This window comes from Rousettus aegyptiacus, unplaced genomic scaffold (assembly GCF_014176215.1).
Source record: "Rousettus aegyptiacus isolate mRouAeg1 unplaced genomic scaffold, mRouAeg1.p scaffold_m13_p_1, whole genome shotgun sequence".
NCBI classification, from domain to species: Eukaryota; Metazoa; Chordata; class Mammalia; order Chiroptera; family Pteropodidae; genus Rousettus; species Rousettus aegyptiacus.
Window position 1 is genome coordinate 110,223,255 of NW_023416284.1, and position 20,150 is coordinate 110,243,404.

A 20,150-nucleotide genomic window follows, 5' to 3' on the forward strand; every position below is an offset into this window, starting at 1 on the left:
ATAAACAATAATAAGTATGTTTAATTCATAAATAAATGCTTACATTCACCCTGACTGTGGTATCAGCAGAAGTAATATGGTTTTTAAATCAGATTCCCTGAATAGTTTTGTTACTAAGGTATTTTATAAGAGAACTAGAATATGAAGCAAAACAGTGTATCCATTTCTGTAGCAAAGAGCTCTTTGCTGTGTTATTCTAATTCAGCAAACAGTTGCCTATTTTCACTCAGAAGTAAAGGACCAAAGCAAGACACAAGAATAGACCACACCATAAATAATTAAGCCTCACTTGCCACTATTCTTGTTTTTCTTCAGAGGGTTAGGTTTGAAGTCCCTCCAAGGCTGTCTGAGGACTAAGTCTAACAAAACTCTCAACTTCTGAATCTAATATTCCTAAATGCTAACATTATAGATTATTACAATTCTACACTCTGAAGACAGACAGATTTTGAATTTGTTCCAGCTGACTCTACCACTTACACTATTCAACAGCTGGGGCATATGATAACTTGGCAACCTGATAATACTGTAGCTGAATGCAAACTCATTCTGTAACCAAGAAACTTTGTCAGAAATAAAAATCAAAATAATCTATCTTGAGTTAAAATGAGAATGTAAAATGTTTTGAACAATGCATGATTTCAGAAAATGAGCAACTGTACTTTGAAAGTTTAGAGAACTGACACTCCCTATTCAAAGCCTACAATTCTTTTCTGATTAGATCAGCCCCCACAGCAAGTCATCAGGATAATAAGCACTCTAGTGAAGTCATCGTATTGGATACTGATGGGAAATCATAACTGGCTTCAAAACACATCAGGAAACAATGAGTTTTCCAGGTCTCCAGCTTTTCATGTCAATACACCGGCCAATATTCTTGCTTCCCTTTCCAAGACTAAATGAAACATAGAACATCTATAAAGCCGAGTACAAACTGATGACCTAAGCATTTTATAACCACAAAGAAAATGAAGGAAAGAACCCTCACTTTTTCAGCAAAATTTTGGACTATATATTTTGAAAAAGTATATGTTTGAGTGCTATATTGATCAATAGGCTATAATTAAAATGAAGTGTATTAAGAACTGCAATAGCCTGCACATCTTTAATTTCCTTTTATTTCCAAAAACCAATAAAGAAAAGCGTTTAAGTAATGTCTGCTTCCTCAAGACAAGTCAAATCAGCACTAGTTATTTGTTTGCTAAGTCACCTAAAATCACCCATCTGTCACTGAAGTAAATTTATGATGGGACATGAATTTATATAGCAATAATTTTTAGAAATATATATATATATATATATATATATATATATACACTTTAGTACTTTTACTCTTCTTTCTGACTTTAAAAAGCTCAGGCATATGTCTTCAACATGGTTTACAAGTCCAAATTGGTATTTCTCATTTGAAAAGTTCTGGAAACAGCTGACTAAGAACCTTATTTTAAAATGAAAAGATAATGTAAACATGAGTATATTACACGTGCACGCACACATTCACACAAATGCTACAAACGTGTGTTAGCCTAAAATAACACTGCACTTGCTCAGTGGCAGTATTATACACAAAAGGGTGTTGGCACAGAAAAATTCTGATTGTGCTGTTTACAAAATTCTATATGAATTAAAAGCATATCAGTAATAAAATATTTTCTAGAAAGAGAAAACATTTGTGAGTGAATTCCGAGCTTTTTGGAGATTTGGGATTTAATTATTCGGTTCAGGATTTTATATCTCTACTTTCTAATAATAGAAAACTATTAACATATGCATTTTAATCATATAATCCCCATTAAATTTACAGAAACTGAATTTCTTAAACCCAAAGCAAATATTCAAGGTGCAAAACCATTTGAATCTGACCTATGAAATAGGTCACTATTCACTATTAATAAATTAAGGCTCTGTGAGCTACCTTGGGTACGAAGTGTTTTAGGAGCCACAAGAAGGAGATCACGTGTACACACTGAAAAATAATTTCCAGAGATAAAAAGACCCTTTAAGATGAGAAGGTACACTTTGTCTAATACTATATTTAACCATAAAGCTAAAGTAAAACAGCAATATTTATCATTTTGGCATAGATTTCTTACAACACAAAGGACAGGCAGAAAATCATCCCAAAATATAAATTTAAATTTACAACAGACTCACTGACTAAAGTCTTACACCTATCACACTAGCAAATAATGTTTATGATACATAAGAACTGTTAGTCCCAATTCATAAATATTTCCCAAATAAGATTATTTTAAGAAAAACGATTTGGCGATGCTCTCAGTGGTGAAACAGTCCAACATTTTAAGAACCCAAGAACCTTCTTAAGAGGGTGAACCAACACCCCAAGTCAAGCAAGAGCAGCAATGCCTTTGTAATCCCATGGAGAATTCATAGGTATCCATCCTCCCAGGAAGAATTATGATTATGCGTAGTGCTTAAGAGCTTTTACAAGGGAGAGAAAAAGCAATGTGCTTCTTGGAAATCAAACCCCTTCCCCCAACTCTACCATCCATCCAAGGGCGTCTCCGGATCATTACCCACCCCGCTCCCCTCCCAGCATTGCAGGTCCTGAATCCCACCCCAAAAGACCTGGTTCATTCCAAGACTGGTCCAGACACCTGTTTACTTGTGCCCCAGGCGGTGGTGGCTCTGGTTAAGCAAAGATAACAGTTCCCCCGCTGGTCCGTGCCAAGCCCCGCAGCCCCGAACGCCAGGGACCACATACCTTTGTACCTCTCCAGGACATCCTCGTAGGCCTGGAGGTACTCCTGCTCCTCCACGTACAGGTAAGCGGCTGGGGAGAGGTACCCCGCCATGCCGAAGTTTATCTAAGCGATGACTGGCCAATTCCCCTCTCTCCCTGGGAACCCTGGACAGTATCTAGTCAGCAAGACGCAGCCTCGATAACCGGAAAAGCGGAAGGAGCGGCAGCCTGGGGGAGAGCGCAGAAGCCGGAGACGCCGAGCCGGGGCGCGAGGGGGCGGCGGGCGCCTGAGCCAGCAGAGGAAACGCCCAGGCCCCCTGTCTGGCCGCGGGTGCAGGGCCGCCAGGCTCCTGGGGAGCCAGAGTCCCTCTCGGGTTTCAGCAGCAGCAAATCTCGGCGAGCCCGGGGTCGGCGACCAGCAGCGCCACGCCGGGCGGAGGAGCCAGGAGCACGGCGTGGACGGGCGGGGGGCAGCAGGCGCCGGGACCCTCGGAGGCCAATGAGGCCGCCTCCCTGGCCCTTCACGAGGCGCCTGCTCCCGGCCAGGCCGAGACCGCGGCGGCCGTGCGGGAGGACCCGCGCGCTGCCTCCGCCCGGGATGCTGCGCGGCGCATCTGCGGCATTTCCTGGCCGCCGCGCCGCAGACACTCGCCCGCGCCCCCGGAGGGAGGGAGGGAGGAGGGAGGAGGACGGAAGGGAGGGGGCGAGCGCAGCGGTCAGCACCCCGGCTGGCTCCGCTCCGACCCCGGCGCCGCACGGCCCTCCCTTCTAAGCAGAGCCGCGGCGCCCCGGGTCCCCTCCCCGGCCCGCCCACCCCAGTCGACCGCACCGCCAAGCACGCCCACCCCCGGACACTGGCCGGCTGGCCCCGGATCCCCAAGGACGAGGTTTCTATTTGGGACCCACAACAGGTGCCTGGGAAACAAAGCCGCACATCGCGGCCGCCGACGTGCGCGGCCCCCTGCGGAGGGGCCGGCGGCTCTCCCCGTGGAAGGGGTGGCGGGGAGGAGAGTGGGAATACATTTTTCGACCCAGCTTATGGCACAAGACTCTGGCGACCCTGTGGCAATGCGGAACGCAAAGGGCACGGGGGTCTGCGCCCAGGACACATCTCCCGGGCGGGGCGGGCGGCCTCTGCAGGTGGCCCGGCGCATCAGGGCCTGACAGCCCGGGCGCGTGTGCGCCTGCGCGCCCCGCCGCCCCGCGGTGGCCGGAGGACCTGCCCGCGGTCCCTCCCTTTCGCCCCCCAGAGCCGGCCTGCGAATCTGCCACTGAGCTGCGCGATGGCCACAGGCCCAGTCCCTTCACAACTCTCCCAGCTTACTTTGTCACCTCCCTCCTCTCGACCATCATTCATTCCCCACAGTACTGGTATCCAATGCACTTGAGTAAAATAGGTACATTTCCCTTAACTTTGGCATATCATATCCTAATGTGGTTCATTTAAGGGTCCACTGGAGGAATCAGATGGCACCCAGGCATGTAAATGGATGTGTTTAAGAGTACTGACTGAAGTCAGGCTGCCTTAGATGAAATCCTGGCTCCCTGCTGTCTGGTGGAGGCAAGTTACCTTCTCTGAGCCTCTCTCCATCTGTAAAATGGGGATAACAGTGCCTTCCTCACAAAGTTGGGATAGTAAATAGCTTTATAAGTGTTAGCTATTATTATTAACTAAATCGGCTCATTGTTAACCATTTGACTTCACCTCTTGCTCACATCGTCCCTACTTCTTTCTTTCATGTGTATTGACCTTTTTGTCCTTGATATACATTTTTTTCTTTTTCAGTGTTGTGAATCTAGACCCTTTTCCTTCCTTTAACTCTTATGTGGGGATGAGTACTCTTGAAAAACTGGTCTACTCTTCAAAAAATTTAAGTTTTAATTGGAAAGCTTTACTTTTCAGTAATTGGCCTATTCCAAACAAAGCAAAACCACATATCTCTCTCTTCTATTCTGTCCACTGGCTTCTAACCTTATTCTGATTCCACATCCCACTACGCCTTTAGGATTGCTAGTTTTCCTGCAACTTGGTAGGTATTTATGTAAACATTAGTTGATGAAGTAACAGATATCATATGTGATACCTTCTTAAAATCAAAGGGTTAGCAATTAGATTCATAAGAGTCATTCCATTTACAGACCACACATGAATAAACATAGATTCTCAAAACTGTCTTGTCTCCCTCACAATGACTAAGGTTATTGAGTCTGAGTCTTCATCAGAGACTGACACCCAGCAGGATCCACTTTAATGAATATAATCAGTGCACACTCAAGTTTTCCTGAGTCCAAAGTCCTACTCTACTTAGATCCTTCAATTCCAACTTCAAAGAACTCACATGGTAAAAAAATCCATATTTTAATATAGCATTGTCACTAATAAACCATGTACCTTTACAGGCACTTCAGGACTGAAAAACCCAACTTACAATATCCTGTAGCTAACGAACAGCAGATCTGTATTGTTCTTATAGAAAAGGCATTTATACAATGGGTATTACAAAGGCCCTTTCCTTACATTCTGTTATCCTCACACCGACCCCTCTGAAATATAGGAACTGTGTATATTATGGTCTGAGATTTTACAATGCAGAAACCATAATAAATGCAAAAGCACTTTTAAAAATATAAAGAATCAGACATGTGACATCATCGCCAATATGACTTTCTTAAATGTAAACCCGATTATGTCACTGCACAGTTTAAAAATCTTTCAGCTCTTCCCCACCACCTACAGCATAGTCTAATCTCCTTGCACATAAACACCTTTACAGTTTCTGCTATTCCCTACTAAATCCCATGCATTAGCTACACATTCTACTTGAAGTTTCCACTTAAACCCATCTCCCTACCTTTGTTCTTATAGTTTCCTGGCCTCTGAAATGGCTTTCCCTTTTGCCCTAATTCCATCAAGCTCTTTAAATCTCACCTCAAGTGGCACTTTCCCTCAGAAATCTTTCAGGACCCCCCACCCCATGCCTCCTCTCTCTCTGTCCAAGTTAATTAGACTCTCCTCTGGGTTCTTGTAATATTATGTCTTACAGCCTTTACAACTAACTAGTCTCTCACACCATGTTGTAATTATATAATAACACATCTATTTATCATATTAGACTGACTTCTTTAAAAGCAGAACTTCCTTTCATTTCAGGGGCTCTATAAATACTTATTAAATGTGAGTGAATTAAGATATTCTGTAGACCAGATGGTCTTTTTGGCTATAGAAAATTTTAATATTCGATTCTATTTTTGTGATCTTAAAAAAATATATATTGAACTTTCAATTCTTTTATTACAAAGTAATGAACACTGTGGACATTCTCATACCATTTCTGAATCTCACCCCATCTCTCACTAGGGATGGATTTCAGAGATAGGATGAATTTTAGGCAGAGTGTAAAAATGTCTAATAAAATGAGAAGTCAAAATCTTAATAGTATGCTTTCAAACTATCCACAGCACCAAATTCACTCAGATTCCCTATTCTCTTATCCTCACACTGGGTGATCAGTGGCAAATTTAACACATACTATATCTGAATTTTATATTTTAGCTATATTACAATTAAAGAGATATTTGTGGACTGGTCCCCCAAGTCTATGCTCCATGTCTGATTATTGATTATGATTTGTGTAGCAAGCAGCCAATTTACCAATATTTATTTTAAAACAACAGTATACTTCCAAACTAGGGCTCCTTATTTTGTTTGTTGTTTAATTTTATTTTGTTCTGTTTTTGATTAGCATAATCTTAGAAGTATGTAACTTTGAGGTCTCGAGTGCATTGACTACCACTAATGTGGTAGCTATCTCCACAAATCACTCAACAAGCATTTAATAAATAATAAGACATGGCCCCTGCCTTTATGGAGGCTACAGTCTACTAATATCAGCATCTACTTGTCCACTGCATCCTATTAGCACCCAGGTCTACCAGTTCTTCCACCCTGGGTGTACATTTAAGGTTCTTTCCACCAATTTCTCATGACGTTCTGCCTAGTAGTTTTCCTCAGTTTATATAATCTCATTTCTCCTGATGAATATCTGTCCCTTCCTTCCCTACTGGAAATATCCACCTTTGCGACCACTACCAAAACTCTCAAGCTAAGAAGCACCTCTACCTTCCATAAAAATGCACATAATACAGACATCCTATCCTGATGCCCCAAGCTTTCCACAAAGGCCCATCAACTCCCCTCACATACCCTCCCTTCCTCCTATCTTTCCTTTCTGCTGAGTCAAATATCTGATACCAACCTTGTCTCCTCCCTCCCAGCAACTCTGACCTGCTGGGGTGGGGTGAGGGGTGGTGATTCTCAATAGGGCAAGTAGTCAAGGCTCAGTGACTAAACACTTTTTGGTACAGGTGTGCAGGTAAGAGCCAAGTCCGCCTCAGGTCTCCCAAGCCACACTGCTCACTCTCATTTGGCTCACAGACAGTTTCTCCATCCTCCATCTTCCCTCCTCCCTCCCCCCTCCTTCTCCCCTTTCCCCGCTCTACCCCGCCTCTTCAAAGGCCTGGGTGAGACTAGCCAGCATCTCACAACAGAAGCCTGAAGAAGCTCAAGGCTGTTGCCCCAGAAACCCAGACCAGAGAATGGCTGGCTGGGCGCTGTTTGTTTTTCCCGTAATCAGAAAATCCCATTGGGGGGACTCTAGGGGGACTCTCAAGCTGCCACAGTGTCTGGGATCTGGGCTAGTCCCCTACAGCCCCCTCAGAGGAAGATAAAGTATCAATTATGCATTATAGCCAAAGGCAAAAGAAACTGAAGGACGACAGGCCCCAAAGTTGAGAGAGGGGAAGGAGGGAGAAAAGGAGTCTGCAGAAACCGACCTGGCCTTTGGCCTTTGCATGAGATCCCCAAAGATATACTTCATCCTACTCTATTACTATTTCGAAGGTAAAAAAATTATTGAAGGAATGGAGGCACAACTACCCCAAGAGGCAACTCTCAGCACAGAACACATACACATGAACCACGCAGGCACTGCGGGGTTGGAGGATTGATTTCCAAGGTGTTCTTAACTTTCAGTTGGGTAAAACAAGCCATCACTTCTGGTTCGAATGTTATAGCCAATGCAAGGGAACACCAGGTAACAGAACAGAAACATTGGCACCTCCCATATATTAATTAATCAGGAATGCATGATGGCTAAACCCTCAAAAGCGCTAAGGACAGAAAGCGGCTACAGGCACACAATCCTGACAGAGATGTTACACACACATACGCACGCAAAATAAATTTAAAAAATCAGAAATGGCATCCGAGTTGCTGGAATACCCTCCACAATCTTGGGTACGGAAAACAAGGAATCTACCCCAGTTAAATCTGCGTAGCTCTGTGCTCCTGGGCAAAGATGAAAATGAAGGCTCTCACGGTTTCTGGCAAATATACCAGGAATCGCTGGAGTTAACAATGTACTTCCAGATTGTCACAGTGTTTACTGCACGTAAACAGGAAAGTTGAATGCAGAGGTCTGTAAATACCTCCTTGCATTTCAAAGGTATCAATTCATCAGAGCAGAAGACAGGGCCAAACAGCTTAGTCACCAGCAGGCAGGGCAAATCGTTCTATCGATAAATTGGGGCATAAAGTAAACATGGTCATCTTCCTCCCCTACCTTAAGCACAAATCTGCGCCCAGTGCATTGGCTCCCAGATATGCACCCCATTCCTGCCCCCGCCCTCAGCTGAGCAGATGGGTGAATTTCCGCAACTCTCGTCCGGGCTCCATCCCTTCCCCGGATGCTCTTACCTGCTATCCTAAGCACTGCCCTCTCAGCAGGGTCCAGCACCGAGCCCCCGTGAATCTTCCTTTTCGATCTCTCATGTTTAGGCAAATTCCAGGGTAAGGTGTCTCCAGGAGCTGGAGATGCCGAGCCAGATTTCTGGCTGAAATCATCCTCATCGGAAAAATCCGCAGAGGAAGACATAGAGCAGCGATAGGACGCGTTCCCGGAACTCTACAGAGGATGACACAGAAAAAAAGCATTAACGGCAAAACAAACACGTTCATCGATTTCAACAGCCCCCCTACCTGCTCCAAACTGAATCGGGCATCCTGCACCGTCCTCGGCGCTGAGGGCACACACAAACGAGAAATGAAACCCAGGGCTCACCATCTTTTCTTGGTTACGTCTCCGACAGTAGAAACAATACCCGGGCAGTTCCAGGACATGGAAGATTTGCACAGAAGTGTGTGGCCTGCGGTCCGGCCACCAGCTCACAAATGACTGGCCCAACAATGAAGGCAGAATCAACAGCCTTCCTGTTACAAATCTATAGTATTTGGCTCCCCCACCAGGACAGGAGAAACACTTTCCATTACTGCTGGTTACAGACTGCTGGTTAATTCATTAATGCAACTAACTGGAAGTTTGAAAAACAAAGCACAAATGCAGGATGTTGAGTCCCAATTCCTTTCCGTTTCAAGTCGCCTCACCACTGGAGTCTTCTTTCTGACCAGTTTTGAGCCCCTTGTCCTCCTTATTTAATTTTCTTCATAAGAGTGAAGCAGATTCCCAGAAAAGAGCAAGGAGGGAGGAAGGGCCGATTGTGAGAAGAGCCTTTTCTTAAGACTGGGAGAACACAAAAGACTGTTTTCAGAAACCTAAGGCAGAGCCAATAAACAAACTTCTGAACTCAGTTTAGAGTTCTTGAGATAATTTAAACTTCTAGCAAAGTATAACAGCTGCCAATAATGTAAATGAGAATGATACAGTGCAGTGACAAGAAACAGCTCTTCTCAGCTCCTGGTCATTACACAGTGAAATGAGAAACATGATGCTTTTTTCAAAGCACTTTGCCTGAAGGTTAGTCATCTCTTCATCGAGAAGGAGCAAATCTGCAAGGTCATACCTTGCATAAAAGGGTTAGGTCTTCCAGTCAGAGAACTGGCACACTATGCTATTTCTTCTTTCTTTATTGGTTTAAGTTTGTGATTATTTAGCGAGCCACTCGCTTACAATAGAAACAAGGATGCCAACTATCTGTGCTGTGAACAAGGTTATAAATGAAAGTACTGAAGAGAAATCTCCACTTTCCCATTCAGAATTCCACTTTGCTGAGAGTCTCATGGTGGAGATACAAAACTGGTATAACTCAAATTCCTGAAATGTAACTTGCAGCCACAGATTCCTAACATGCAAGAAATCAGTGAGGTATGCTCCAATTTGAGCAAAAACACTGAGCTCTCACAAAAGCAGCGGCAACTACAGCAAAAACAACACCTCTAAGTATTCGTCCAAGGCATGTGAAATAAACTATAAGTAAATCAGGACTACTGACCTTACTTCAGTCTATTCAGGCATGTTAGTACACATGGCCAACACCATCATTTTAAAAGTATACATAATACTTCCTGCAATGTAAAGCATCTAAGGTCTATTTTCAGCAGTATTCTTTCCCCAAAAAAAATAGTCTTTCATTTTATTTTCCATGAAATTTCACACCTTGGCTAATTTAATAATGTATTTATTTAGATTTTGTATGTTTTCCTAGTAGTAATAATATAATAGTCACAGATGAGGCAAATAAATAAATAAAATTGATTTTCTGTGTTACAGCAAGAGTCCATAGAGAGTTGCAAGTGGCATTAAGTCAGTCACAGAATAAATACTATCATCAACCTAATCTATTTTCCGTGCTTTTCTGGAAATTCATCTTGAGCTCTCTGATGTTGTGATGTTGGCTGGATCTGTTTGTTGGCTGGATCTGTGAAAAAGGGTGACATTCTTAAAGACTTTCAAAAGGATATTGGGTTTCTTTGGTTGCCTTCTGTCTTCCTTAAAATGGCTTTCTACCTGTCCTTACTTAAGGTCATCCTTTATCTGTGAGATTATATTTCTTCTTGTTGCCTGCACTATTTTCAATGAGCATAATAATTTGATTGTTTATCTTTACAAACAGACTTATGGAATGACTATTAAAGAACTGCTCCTTTCCAAAAACCACTGGTCATTGATTTTTGTAGAGTAAATTTTTTTAATGGCCAGAGTCTCAGCTGATTGAAGAGCAAAATGTTATTTATGCTATGACATAAACACCATTAATCACACGTAGCCAGATGGGAACAGTTACTACCCCTGGACCCAAGGGTGTTGACTGGTGCAGTCTCTAATCTGGTAGTGTCATTGGTAAACAGATAAGAAAGAAAAGAAAGAAAAGGCTATCGACCACACCTCTTTCAGCAATATATCACAGAAAAACATAGACATATGTAGAAACTGAGAGAAATCATATATATCTATATATGGTGAAGTCTCTCCTAGGCTACATGATTCAAGCATTTTAACAATTAAAATATTAGATTTTTTCTGCAATAATTTTCATAAACACTTTTAAAAATACAAGGTAAACTATATAAATTTAGCCCCATATGAACCCTTAAAATTGAGGATAGCTTTAAATAAAGCTGTTTTGAAGTCGATTGATCCTCTAAAACTATTATACTCTTTATTGATTTGAAATGACTTGCCAATTCATGTCACTATCTTGGGAATTAGAGGGATGAATATAAGAGTACAGTTCCCTTTTCTTTTGGAAAAAGTAAACATTCTCTAACCCAAAGTCCGGAATCTTTGATGTGGGGCTTGGAAGGATAAGACAAAGGAAGACAGCTCTTGTGACCAGCAAAAGCCCCAAATTCCTATCTCTTCTACTCTTGTTGTCTAAAGTTTGATTACCGTTAAAATAAAAATATCTGTGTCCGTGTCCATCAAGAAGGGATTGGTTAAATAAATTATAGTATATTCATACAATGGACTACTCTGCAGCCATTAAACAAAAATATTATTAATCTACTTCTAGCAGAGTAGGAAGAACTGTGCATGTATGCGTGTGGGGGGGGTAGTCAGAGATGATTGATAGATTAATTAGTAGGCAGATAACTATATATCAATGTATAAACAGTGGTCCTTTCCAGGTGATGACTAACATTATGAATGGATTTTATTTTATTCCTTATAATTTCTCAATCTAAAAGAAATACACAAAAAGATTACTAAAAAGAAAAAGAGGGTCAAGGGTCAGAGCAAATATCAAAGGCCCTTGTAAGAAGTAACTAAGCCAGTGCATAGAAACCCTTGAAAAGTTCATGAAATCTATGGAAACCTCTCTCCAAAACAAAGCACATAAACAAATGCACACAAACTTTGCATGTAATTTTAAGGAGTCTATTAACCCACTGACCCAAGGTTAAGACCTCAATTTACACTATCATCTGTCATCACCATTTGGCATGCGCGTTGAGAACGAGAGACATAAAACCAAGTTTGTGGAAAGAGGGAAAAGGTAATTAAGATGGTAAAGACAAAGTTGGCCCAGGTTATAATATTTTTAACATTTGGTCTTTTTTTAAATAAAAGACTAGGAGCCACCTCTAGATTGATGATGTTGGATCTCTACAACCAAAAAAAATAAGAGCCTGTATTGTGTCTTATTACGACCTAGTTATTAAAGCAATTTTAACAATTGAATTACATCACCAAAAGCTTTAAAATGACTTTCCTAATAGCCAATTCATTCACATAGTATAAAAACAAGCCAAATCTCCTAAGCCAGGATAATTACATAATGCAACATTTTTAGAAGGGGAACTAAACAATAACTTCTCTAATTGAAACCCCTGTGGGGGATCTGAGATAAGTACATGGAACTGCCTAAATTGGAAGTTGCCCAGCCTTAGCACCCAGATCAGTAGGGAAGTGCCAGGAAATTGTCTCTGCACTAGGCATTCTCTAAATGCAACAGAGAAACAAGTACAGAGATAAGGGTTTGTAAAATAGCCAGACTTTTAGAATCCCAGAGGCTGGAAGGTTAACTTTCACAAACCCGCATACTTATGACTTATGTACATTTCTGTAAGTATATTTCCAAAAAGTTACCTTCAAAAATTAAAAAACAAGAAGCGCATGAGGAAATAATCAGGCAAATTCAGATTATGAGGAATTCTACAAATTAACTGTCCTGTACTCTTCTAAAGGGTCAATGTCATAAAACATACATACCCAAAGAGCAGGAACTATTCTAAATTTAAAAAGGCAAAAGAAGCATAACGACAAATTCATGAACCTTGATTGGATTCTGGTCCATTTTGTTGTTGTTTTGTTTTGTTTCTTAAGCTAACAGGACATGTTAAGGACAATTTGGAAAATCTAAACATGGATCATGGATTATTTACTATAAATGTTGGGAAATTACTGCTAACTTTCTAAAATGTGATAATGGTATTGAGGTTACATAGAAAAATGTTTTTAACATAAAAGATGCAGGCTGAAGAAACTCATGATGTCTGCACTTACTTTCCATTGTTTCAACAAAAAAATAGGATCGGTAAATATGGCAATGAGTTAACAATAAGGATTCACTATACTATTCTTTCAACTGCGCTGTAAATTTGAATATTTTCAAAATGTAGAGTTGAGAGGAAACACATAGGAAGGCTGTTTTGTTTTGTTTTGTTTTGTTTTGTTTTATTTTGTTTTGTTTTGTTTTAAGTGTGCTTAGTTTAGGCCCATTCTCATAAAATCAATATCCCGAGGTTGCCAGTACACAGCGATAGTGTCCATCTAAGTAATTTCTTGTAGTATTTCTTCATATACACTTAGAGAAGCACTAAAGCAGCAGTTTAAGTCAACAAGACACCAGGAAGAGGAGATCTGCTTGCCTCAGTCCTAAATGCAGGTTTAGATGGAAGGGATATAAAAGAAGCTTCTCTGTTATTCACTTAACATACAATTTGGCGAACATACAATTGGTTAAATAATATATGATTTTTATATTTTATATAAACAAAAAAAGACATCAAAATTTATAAAAAAGAGAATTCAATTTTGTTTATAATTCCCTTGATTAAATAAATACAAACACTAACTCCTTACATATAGTATAAAAATGCATGGCATGGCTCAAGACTATCCTTATATGGTAGGTTTTTTATTTGGAAATAAGTCAAAAAAGGGTATATTATCTGATCTTAGAGATCTCAAGGAAAACAATCTCTATCACAAATAAATATAAAAGAAAACAGTTGAGGAAAATGTAGGAAAGTATGTTTAATCCCTAGAAGACAAGAGGCGTGATAGTAAACTTTGGGGACCGAGTATTTGTTTTAGTTTAAAATTTTTTCAAAACTAGTGGAATAACTCAAAAACTCTCTCATCAAATAAATAGCTCTAAATTAGCTTCCCAATTGGAAACCACCTTTAAATAATAGGAAGGAGAGGGGCCTCTGGGTTGGTGAGGCCTTGGCTGGCTCTCACTGTCTCCTTTTAGGGGAGAGTTGTGGGAGGCTTTAGTTCAGAGAGGAAGAGGAACCTGGGTGGAGCTAGAGAGGAAAGGGAGGTTAAAGAGAAAGGAAGCTGGAAGGTTCTTGGATCTGACTCAAGGGAGGAAGCTTTGGGCGAAGAGTTAAAGAAGTCAAAGGTTCCTTCCTAGGTGGAGAGGCCCAGTGCATCTACCAATGAAAAAAGATCACTGGAATTCAGGACACGAACTCCTTCTGGGCTGTAAAGATCGTACATTGGTTAGAGTGTTCAGTGGTATTATATTTCTGGAGAAACTGAGCTCCCTGATGGGCCACAGAGGGAGGAAATTTCAACATCGTTTTCCTCTAGCTATGTAAGAAGCTCTACAAGGTAAGTATCAAAGAGTCATTTCCATGAGGAGCATGGCTTCAGATTCTAGGCAGTCTTGGATTAGCACTAAGACATTCTGCAAGACTTCCCTCCTTTCAATTTAACCAGCATGTTCTAACTGTATGCATCATTTATTGAGTGACTATAGTTGTGGACTATACTAAGTATTTTCACTATCTTACTTAATACTTGGTATAACCCAAAAAGGAAACACATGCTCGTAGAGGTTAGGTAATTTGTTCACAGTTATCCTGTCAGTACAAGGTGGAATAAAGATTTCCATCTGCGTCTTTTTGACTCCGAAGCCTGTGCTCTCAACCACATGTTATTAAGTGCCCTAAAATGTGGTCCCAGGCACTGGGAGGAACATACAACGTAATCATAGCCCTCAAAGATCTTACCGTGCTTTTGGGGAGCCCCAAAGGATCAGATTTGTTCTATTCTCAGAACTAGGCCTAAAGCACAGAAATGTGGAAATGACCAGAGAGGTGTCAGTTCACAATCAAGAAAAACCATCCAAAAATACACAAGTCCTCAAAAGTGGAAAGGACTGCACTGCGTAATAGTGAGCGCCTTCCTACTCCAAGGAACCAAGCCTTCACTGAGGGGAATATTGAATTTGCTCCCTGGTCTCTTCCAACTCTAAAATTCTTTGGTTCCATGTGCTCCTACATCTCCATGAATCCTCTCCTCAAATAGATTACAAATAAAAGAAAAACTATGTCAAGTATCAAAATACTAAATTTTTCTAAAATCGTAAAAATCTTTCAAAATAGCATAGACATCTATTTTTTTGCAGTTCATCCTAATTCAATAACATTAAAATTATACAAATAGAGACAACAAGAACTATTTTGCATTTGAACATCTGCAAACGGTCTTTCCAAACTGAGAAATAAATTTTAAATAATTTGCCTAAAAGAAAAGTAAACATAACTCTGAAAATAGCCTCACAAAACAGAAACACATTAGAAAGACAAACTCAAATACTGAAAATATCCCTTTGACTAGAGAACACTTAATCTTATATTTTAAAGGGATGTTTATTATGTCAATCACTTAAAAATATATCTTAAGCACTCACAGGCTTTTGCCTTGGAGGAGCTTAAAATCTAAGCAAAGGTGATAAATAGTCAACATATAATTAAACATTATCATCTTTACATAGGCTGTAAAATGTCTTCCAGTGAAATAATATAAATATACATAAAAATATGTATAAAGTCAGTTGTGAGGGAGAAATAGACTGGAACATCTATAGTCCCCTCAGAAGCCAGGATGGAGATGCAGGTGTTCCCCACCTTCTTCACTCTTCCAAAACTATTGCCTACTGAGAGAGTCATCCTACAGATCAGCAGTCTCCAACATATTTGGTACCAGTGACAGGTGCTCCTATGGGAGTCTAATGCCTGATGATCTGTGGTGGAGCTGAGGTGGTGATGCTAGCGCTGGAGAACAGCTGCAAATACAGATGATGCTTTGCTACTCACTTGCTGCTCACCTCCTGCTGTGCAGCCCGGTCCCTAACAGGCCATGGACCAGTTTGGATCTGTGACCTGGGGGGTTTGGGACCCTTGCTATAAATGCTTTGTGAATGACCTTCCCATTTTGAAAATCTAATTAATGATAAGCATTTAAAAATTGGGAATTATACATTAAAATTCAGATGTTGAGCATTGGGGCTAGCCGCTTTCCAGTCTGACACAATCCTTAGCTGGCCCACTTTATTCACTTATGATAGCTGGACCCTGTAGGCATATGAGTTTGGGACCTCTGGCATAAAGTAAGGGATGAGTGGCATTGCTGCATTAGGAGAGTAAAGGAACAACAGAGGGGAGAGAAGTAGGAGTAATGGTAATCAATAAAAAGAGATGACAGTTTGAAAAATAAGGAGAAGAAAACTTGAGGAGAGAGAACAAAACAAACAAAAAGAAGAGGGCTACCCAAGGATCTCAGTTCAATTAGTGTCAAACAGAAATAGGTGACGCCATGTTTCTAGAGACGACCAAGTGCTGATCTCATTCTGTCCTATCCCAAGAACCCTGGTTAACATTTCAAATGTCCAAGAAATGGAGTCGATTTGTATGAATCAATAAATGCTGGCTCATGATCTTCATGTATCTAATTGGACCATCCGCCCATCACTACTGCTTCTGATTCCCACGTTTTTTGGCTCCTGCCTTTACCCATGGTCAACTCGGCTCCCCACACATTTCTCCTACTGTTTTCTAAGTCATGGAGGAGGCTTTGATGCCAAGGACCTCAGACAGCCAGGATATGATTCTAACTTCTGCTGGAAAGAAGATGGGAGCTATGAGCACTCATGTGGTGACCTAACATATAACAACAGGATAAGACCGAACCCCAACTAGCATCTATCCTGCCTAGTTATAAAGTTAAAAATATGTGTGGGTCATGCCAAAAAATTGAATGTTGGGTCAAAGCTATACAACCTTGGAAAACTGCTTGGTCTGTCTGGGCTTCAGTAACTCATCTGAGTAATGGGAAGCATAACTACTTAATACATAGGGACATTGTGGTAGAATAAATAATCCTTGAAAAGTACTACAAGCAATGACCAATATGTAGAGAGCATAAGTAAATTTTAGCATTAAGTGACATTACCTATTCACACTTGAGTGATCCAGTGGTAGATGACAAACTCCAGTTGAGCCTATATGGTTGTCCCTCTAGGAAATTTGAAACAACAAACTGAGACATGGAAACTAGAAGTTACTGGAACTAGGTCATACTAACAGAGGCTCTCAGGAGATAAGGCCAGTGTGGTCCCCATATCTATCCTCCCTAAGCTCACTAATTGAACCTTCAATTCTTCAGGACACTTTGCATCTTTTCCATACCTTTCTCTTTATTTTCTTTTAAACTCAATTGTTTTTTACTTTTAAATTCATTGTCTCCATTGTTGAAGACAATAACAAAACCTAGACAAACATATTATCTTTACAAAGCAATTACATTTAATTCTTCCCTGTTGAAACATAAGCAGGGTTGTGTCTTTATACCTTCATTTTCATTATCTGTCTTCGTTAATGAGACTTCAGAAAACTGCTTTTGATAATAGCTTTTACATACTTATTTTCTCACTTCAGTTACTACTTCAATCAATTGGAAGAGTTACTTTTTCATTTTTTTTTTTTTTTTAAAGCTTTCATTATTGCACTGAAGCTAACTTCATGAAACTTTAAGTGCCTGGTACTTCCACTGCCCCCTTCTGAGTAAAATAGGGCTTGTTCCACGTGTGTAAATCACCCTGATTAGGGCCAGGAAGCAGTTCCTGGACACAAGGAGATTCACTGCCTCTGAGTCACCTTGTGGGAAAATTCTACCCAGTTGGGATGCTTCCTACTGGATGGTGGTAACCCGGTCCAATCGCAGCCTCCCCTCTGCAGAATAAATGCTAAGTATATTAACAAATGCACTTAACTAATATTTGGGTTTTCCCTAAGATCTGCTATACATCGCAGTCTTAAGAGTTCTTGAGATCATCCAGAACAACTATGTGGTCCAAAGCCTCGATCTGTATCTACACTAAAGGCTACCTCAGGTTTCATTTTGTCTTTATAATAGATTTCTCTTTCGGAAGGTAATCTAGGCCTTTCCCTTCCTTGCTTTATCCCTAGGGGAAGATCTGTGTCAGAGAAGGAAACAGGAACAACCTACAAACACATCTAGTTTTTATTTTCCACAAACCTAAAACTGTTGAGGCTATGATTGTAGAAAAGGGCAGAGGGCTCTGGAAAAAAGACTTCCCACAGCATAAAAGGAGGCACTCTTAAGATAGAGGAAGTATCTGTGGATCCAGGAGCAGAGGACTTCTTGAATCTCAGAAGAAGTCCCAGAGAGAGATGGGTGCATGGTGTGTCTAAGGCAGTAGACAACATGGCTAACCTTTCAAAAGATCACTGTGTCCTGGCAGTAACCCAGAAGCAGCCCGAAGGGCCCTGTGGAGCAGTCGCATGGGGTATGTCAACATAATCTGGAAGGATAGAAGTTCTCTCCTTTTTGCTAAAACTTTGTCATCCTATCAGACCCCAGAGTCCTACACAACTCTGAGGCAGATGAAGTGAGAAGCACCAGGCCTGGCAAAACAGGAGACCGGAAGTCAGAACCTAAGCTGAGATGACCAAAAAAAAAAGTGATATGTTTTACATCAGAGTTTATAGACTAAGTTTCAAACTTGCTGTGTGACCGTTCATCAACCTTAGAATCCCAGTTCTTGGGAGTGAACCCCAATGATTGTCTGTTGAATGAATCTACTGGCTTGGCAGCTTGGCTTCAGTGGCTGGATCCCATATAAGTAGACTGAGAGGAAGCTCTGCCAAATAGGGCTAAAAATGTAGAATCTGTCCGTCCGTGAGTCTGTCTCTTTCTCTGTCTCTCTCTCCCTGTCTGTCTTTCTCCTCCCCCCATTTTCTCTCTCTTTAACACACACGCGCACGCGCGCACACACACACACACACACACACACACACACTCACCACAGCAGCAGATACCTTCTCCTCCACATCCTCCTTCCCTTAACATCATTTTTCATTTTCAGGCTACTTCGAACTACTCTAAAACCAGAAGAAGGGAATGCATTTGTTTGCTTGCTCATTTATTGCCACCTTATTCCAAAATGGGTATTAAGGTAACTAATAAGAAGATAGAAGGGAGGGGGAGAAGGATGTTGATGACCTATGAGTTATCTAACCCCAGAATGAGATGTGGGAAAATCATAAGGTGCTTAGAAAGCATGAGGTAGAAGTGATACCAGATGAGGCTGGAGAAGCAGGCAGTAGATAGAGATCACAGAGGGCCTACATGCAATGCTAGAGCTTAGACTTGATCTTGTAGGAGCCAAATTTTTGCTGAAGGGTTAGAAGTAGTTTGCCCTGACAACCACGGAGAGAATGGACTAGAGAGAGGTCAACCTCAGACGAGATTAGTTGGCAGTTATTATAACAGTTCGGCAAATGATGACAGCCTAAACTCAATCACTGATATTAGGAATGGAAAGAAGAAGATGGATCCGAGAAATATTTAGAGACTAGAAAAAGAGAAAGCAAGAAGCCTTATACACACAGGGAACAAGAGTGCATAAGCCATCTTGTTCATCATCTCTGGATCTGAGAAATATTTAGAGACTAGAAAAAGAGAAAGCAAGAAGTCTTATACACACAGGGAACAAGAGTGCATAAGCCATCTTGTTCATCATCTCCTTTCACAGAGGAGTCGTACCAGAAAATATAACAGACATGTCATTCACATGTTTCCTGTAACATTTTATGAGCCTTAAAAACAACAAAAAAAATAGCAATACTCATATTTTTTTGACTTCTAATTGTCTATAGGAAGAAAACAGGTAACTCCAATGGGCTTATAAAGCAAATTCATTCATTCTTTCGCAGCGCCCATGAAAGGGATCTCTTATCAGTTATAATCCTGTGCTCCATCTCTGCAGCTCCACCCTACTCCTCCTTGGTCCTATTGTACACTTATTTGTGTGAATTTCAATCCCCCGACCTTCCTCCCCTTCCCAGTTGCACTCTTGACCCTGAAATATTGCTTTTTTTTTTTTTCCTCCCTTTCTCAACTGGTGCTTTCACAGCCAGTCTGATAGCTTCCTCCAACAATAACATAAAACCAAGAATTTTAAAGATATGGATCCATGTCCACAAAACAATATGATGAATTCTATCAGAAACACCACAGGATGAATGAATTTCCTTGTGCCCAGCTTCGTTTCCTCCCGAACTGGTCCTACATCTGTATCCACAGCACAGGAACCAGCTGGAAAGTCAGCAGGT

The 20,150-nt window shown here is 41.0% G+C and overlaps 1 protein-coding gene across 19 annotated transcripts in view; it reads right to left on the reverse strand.

Annotated features, from left to right (window-relative positions):
- DST (dystonin) overlaps window positions 1–20,150 on the reverse strand; it is a 398,831-nt gene that overhangs the window by 306,483 nt on the left and 72,198 nt on the right. For 9 of the 19 annotated variants that reach the window (XM_036230186.1, XM_036230457.1, XM_036230189.1 and 6 more), the window contains one exon: window positions 8,460–8,667. In XM_036230186.1, coding sequence (XP_036086079.1) covers window positions 8,460–8,667 — 208 coding nt within the window. Of the gene's footprint in view, window positions 1–2,725; window positions 3,323–8,459; window positions 8,668–8,823; window positions 9,185–20,150 lie in introns of those variants that run through there. The other 10 variants (XM_036230624.1, XM_036230583.1, XM_036230546.1 and 7 more) reach the window with 7 other exon arrangements.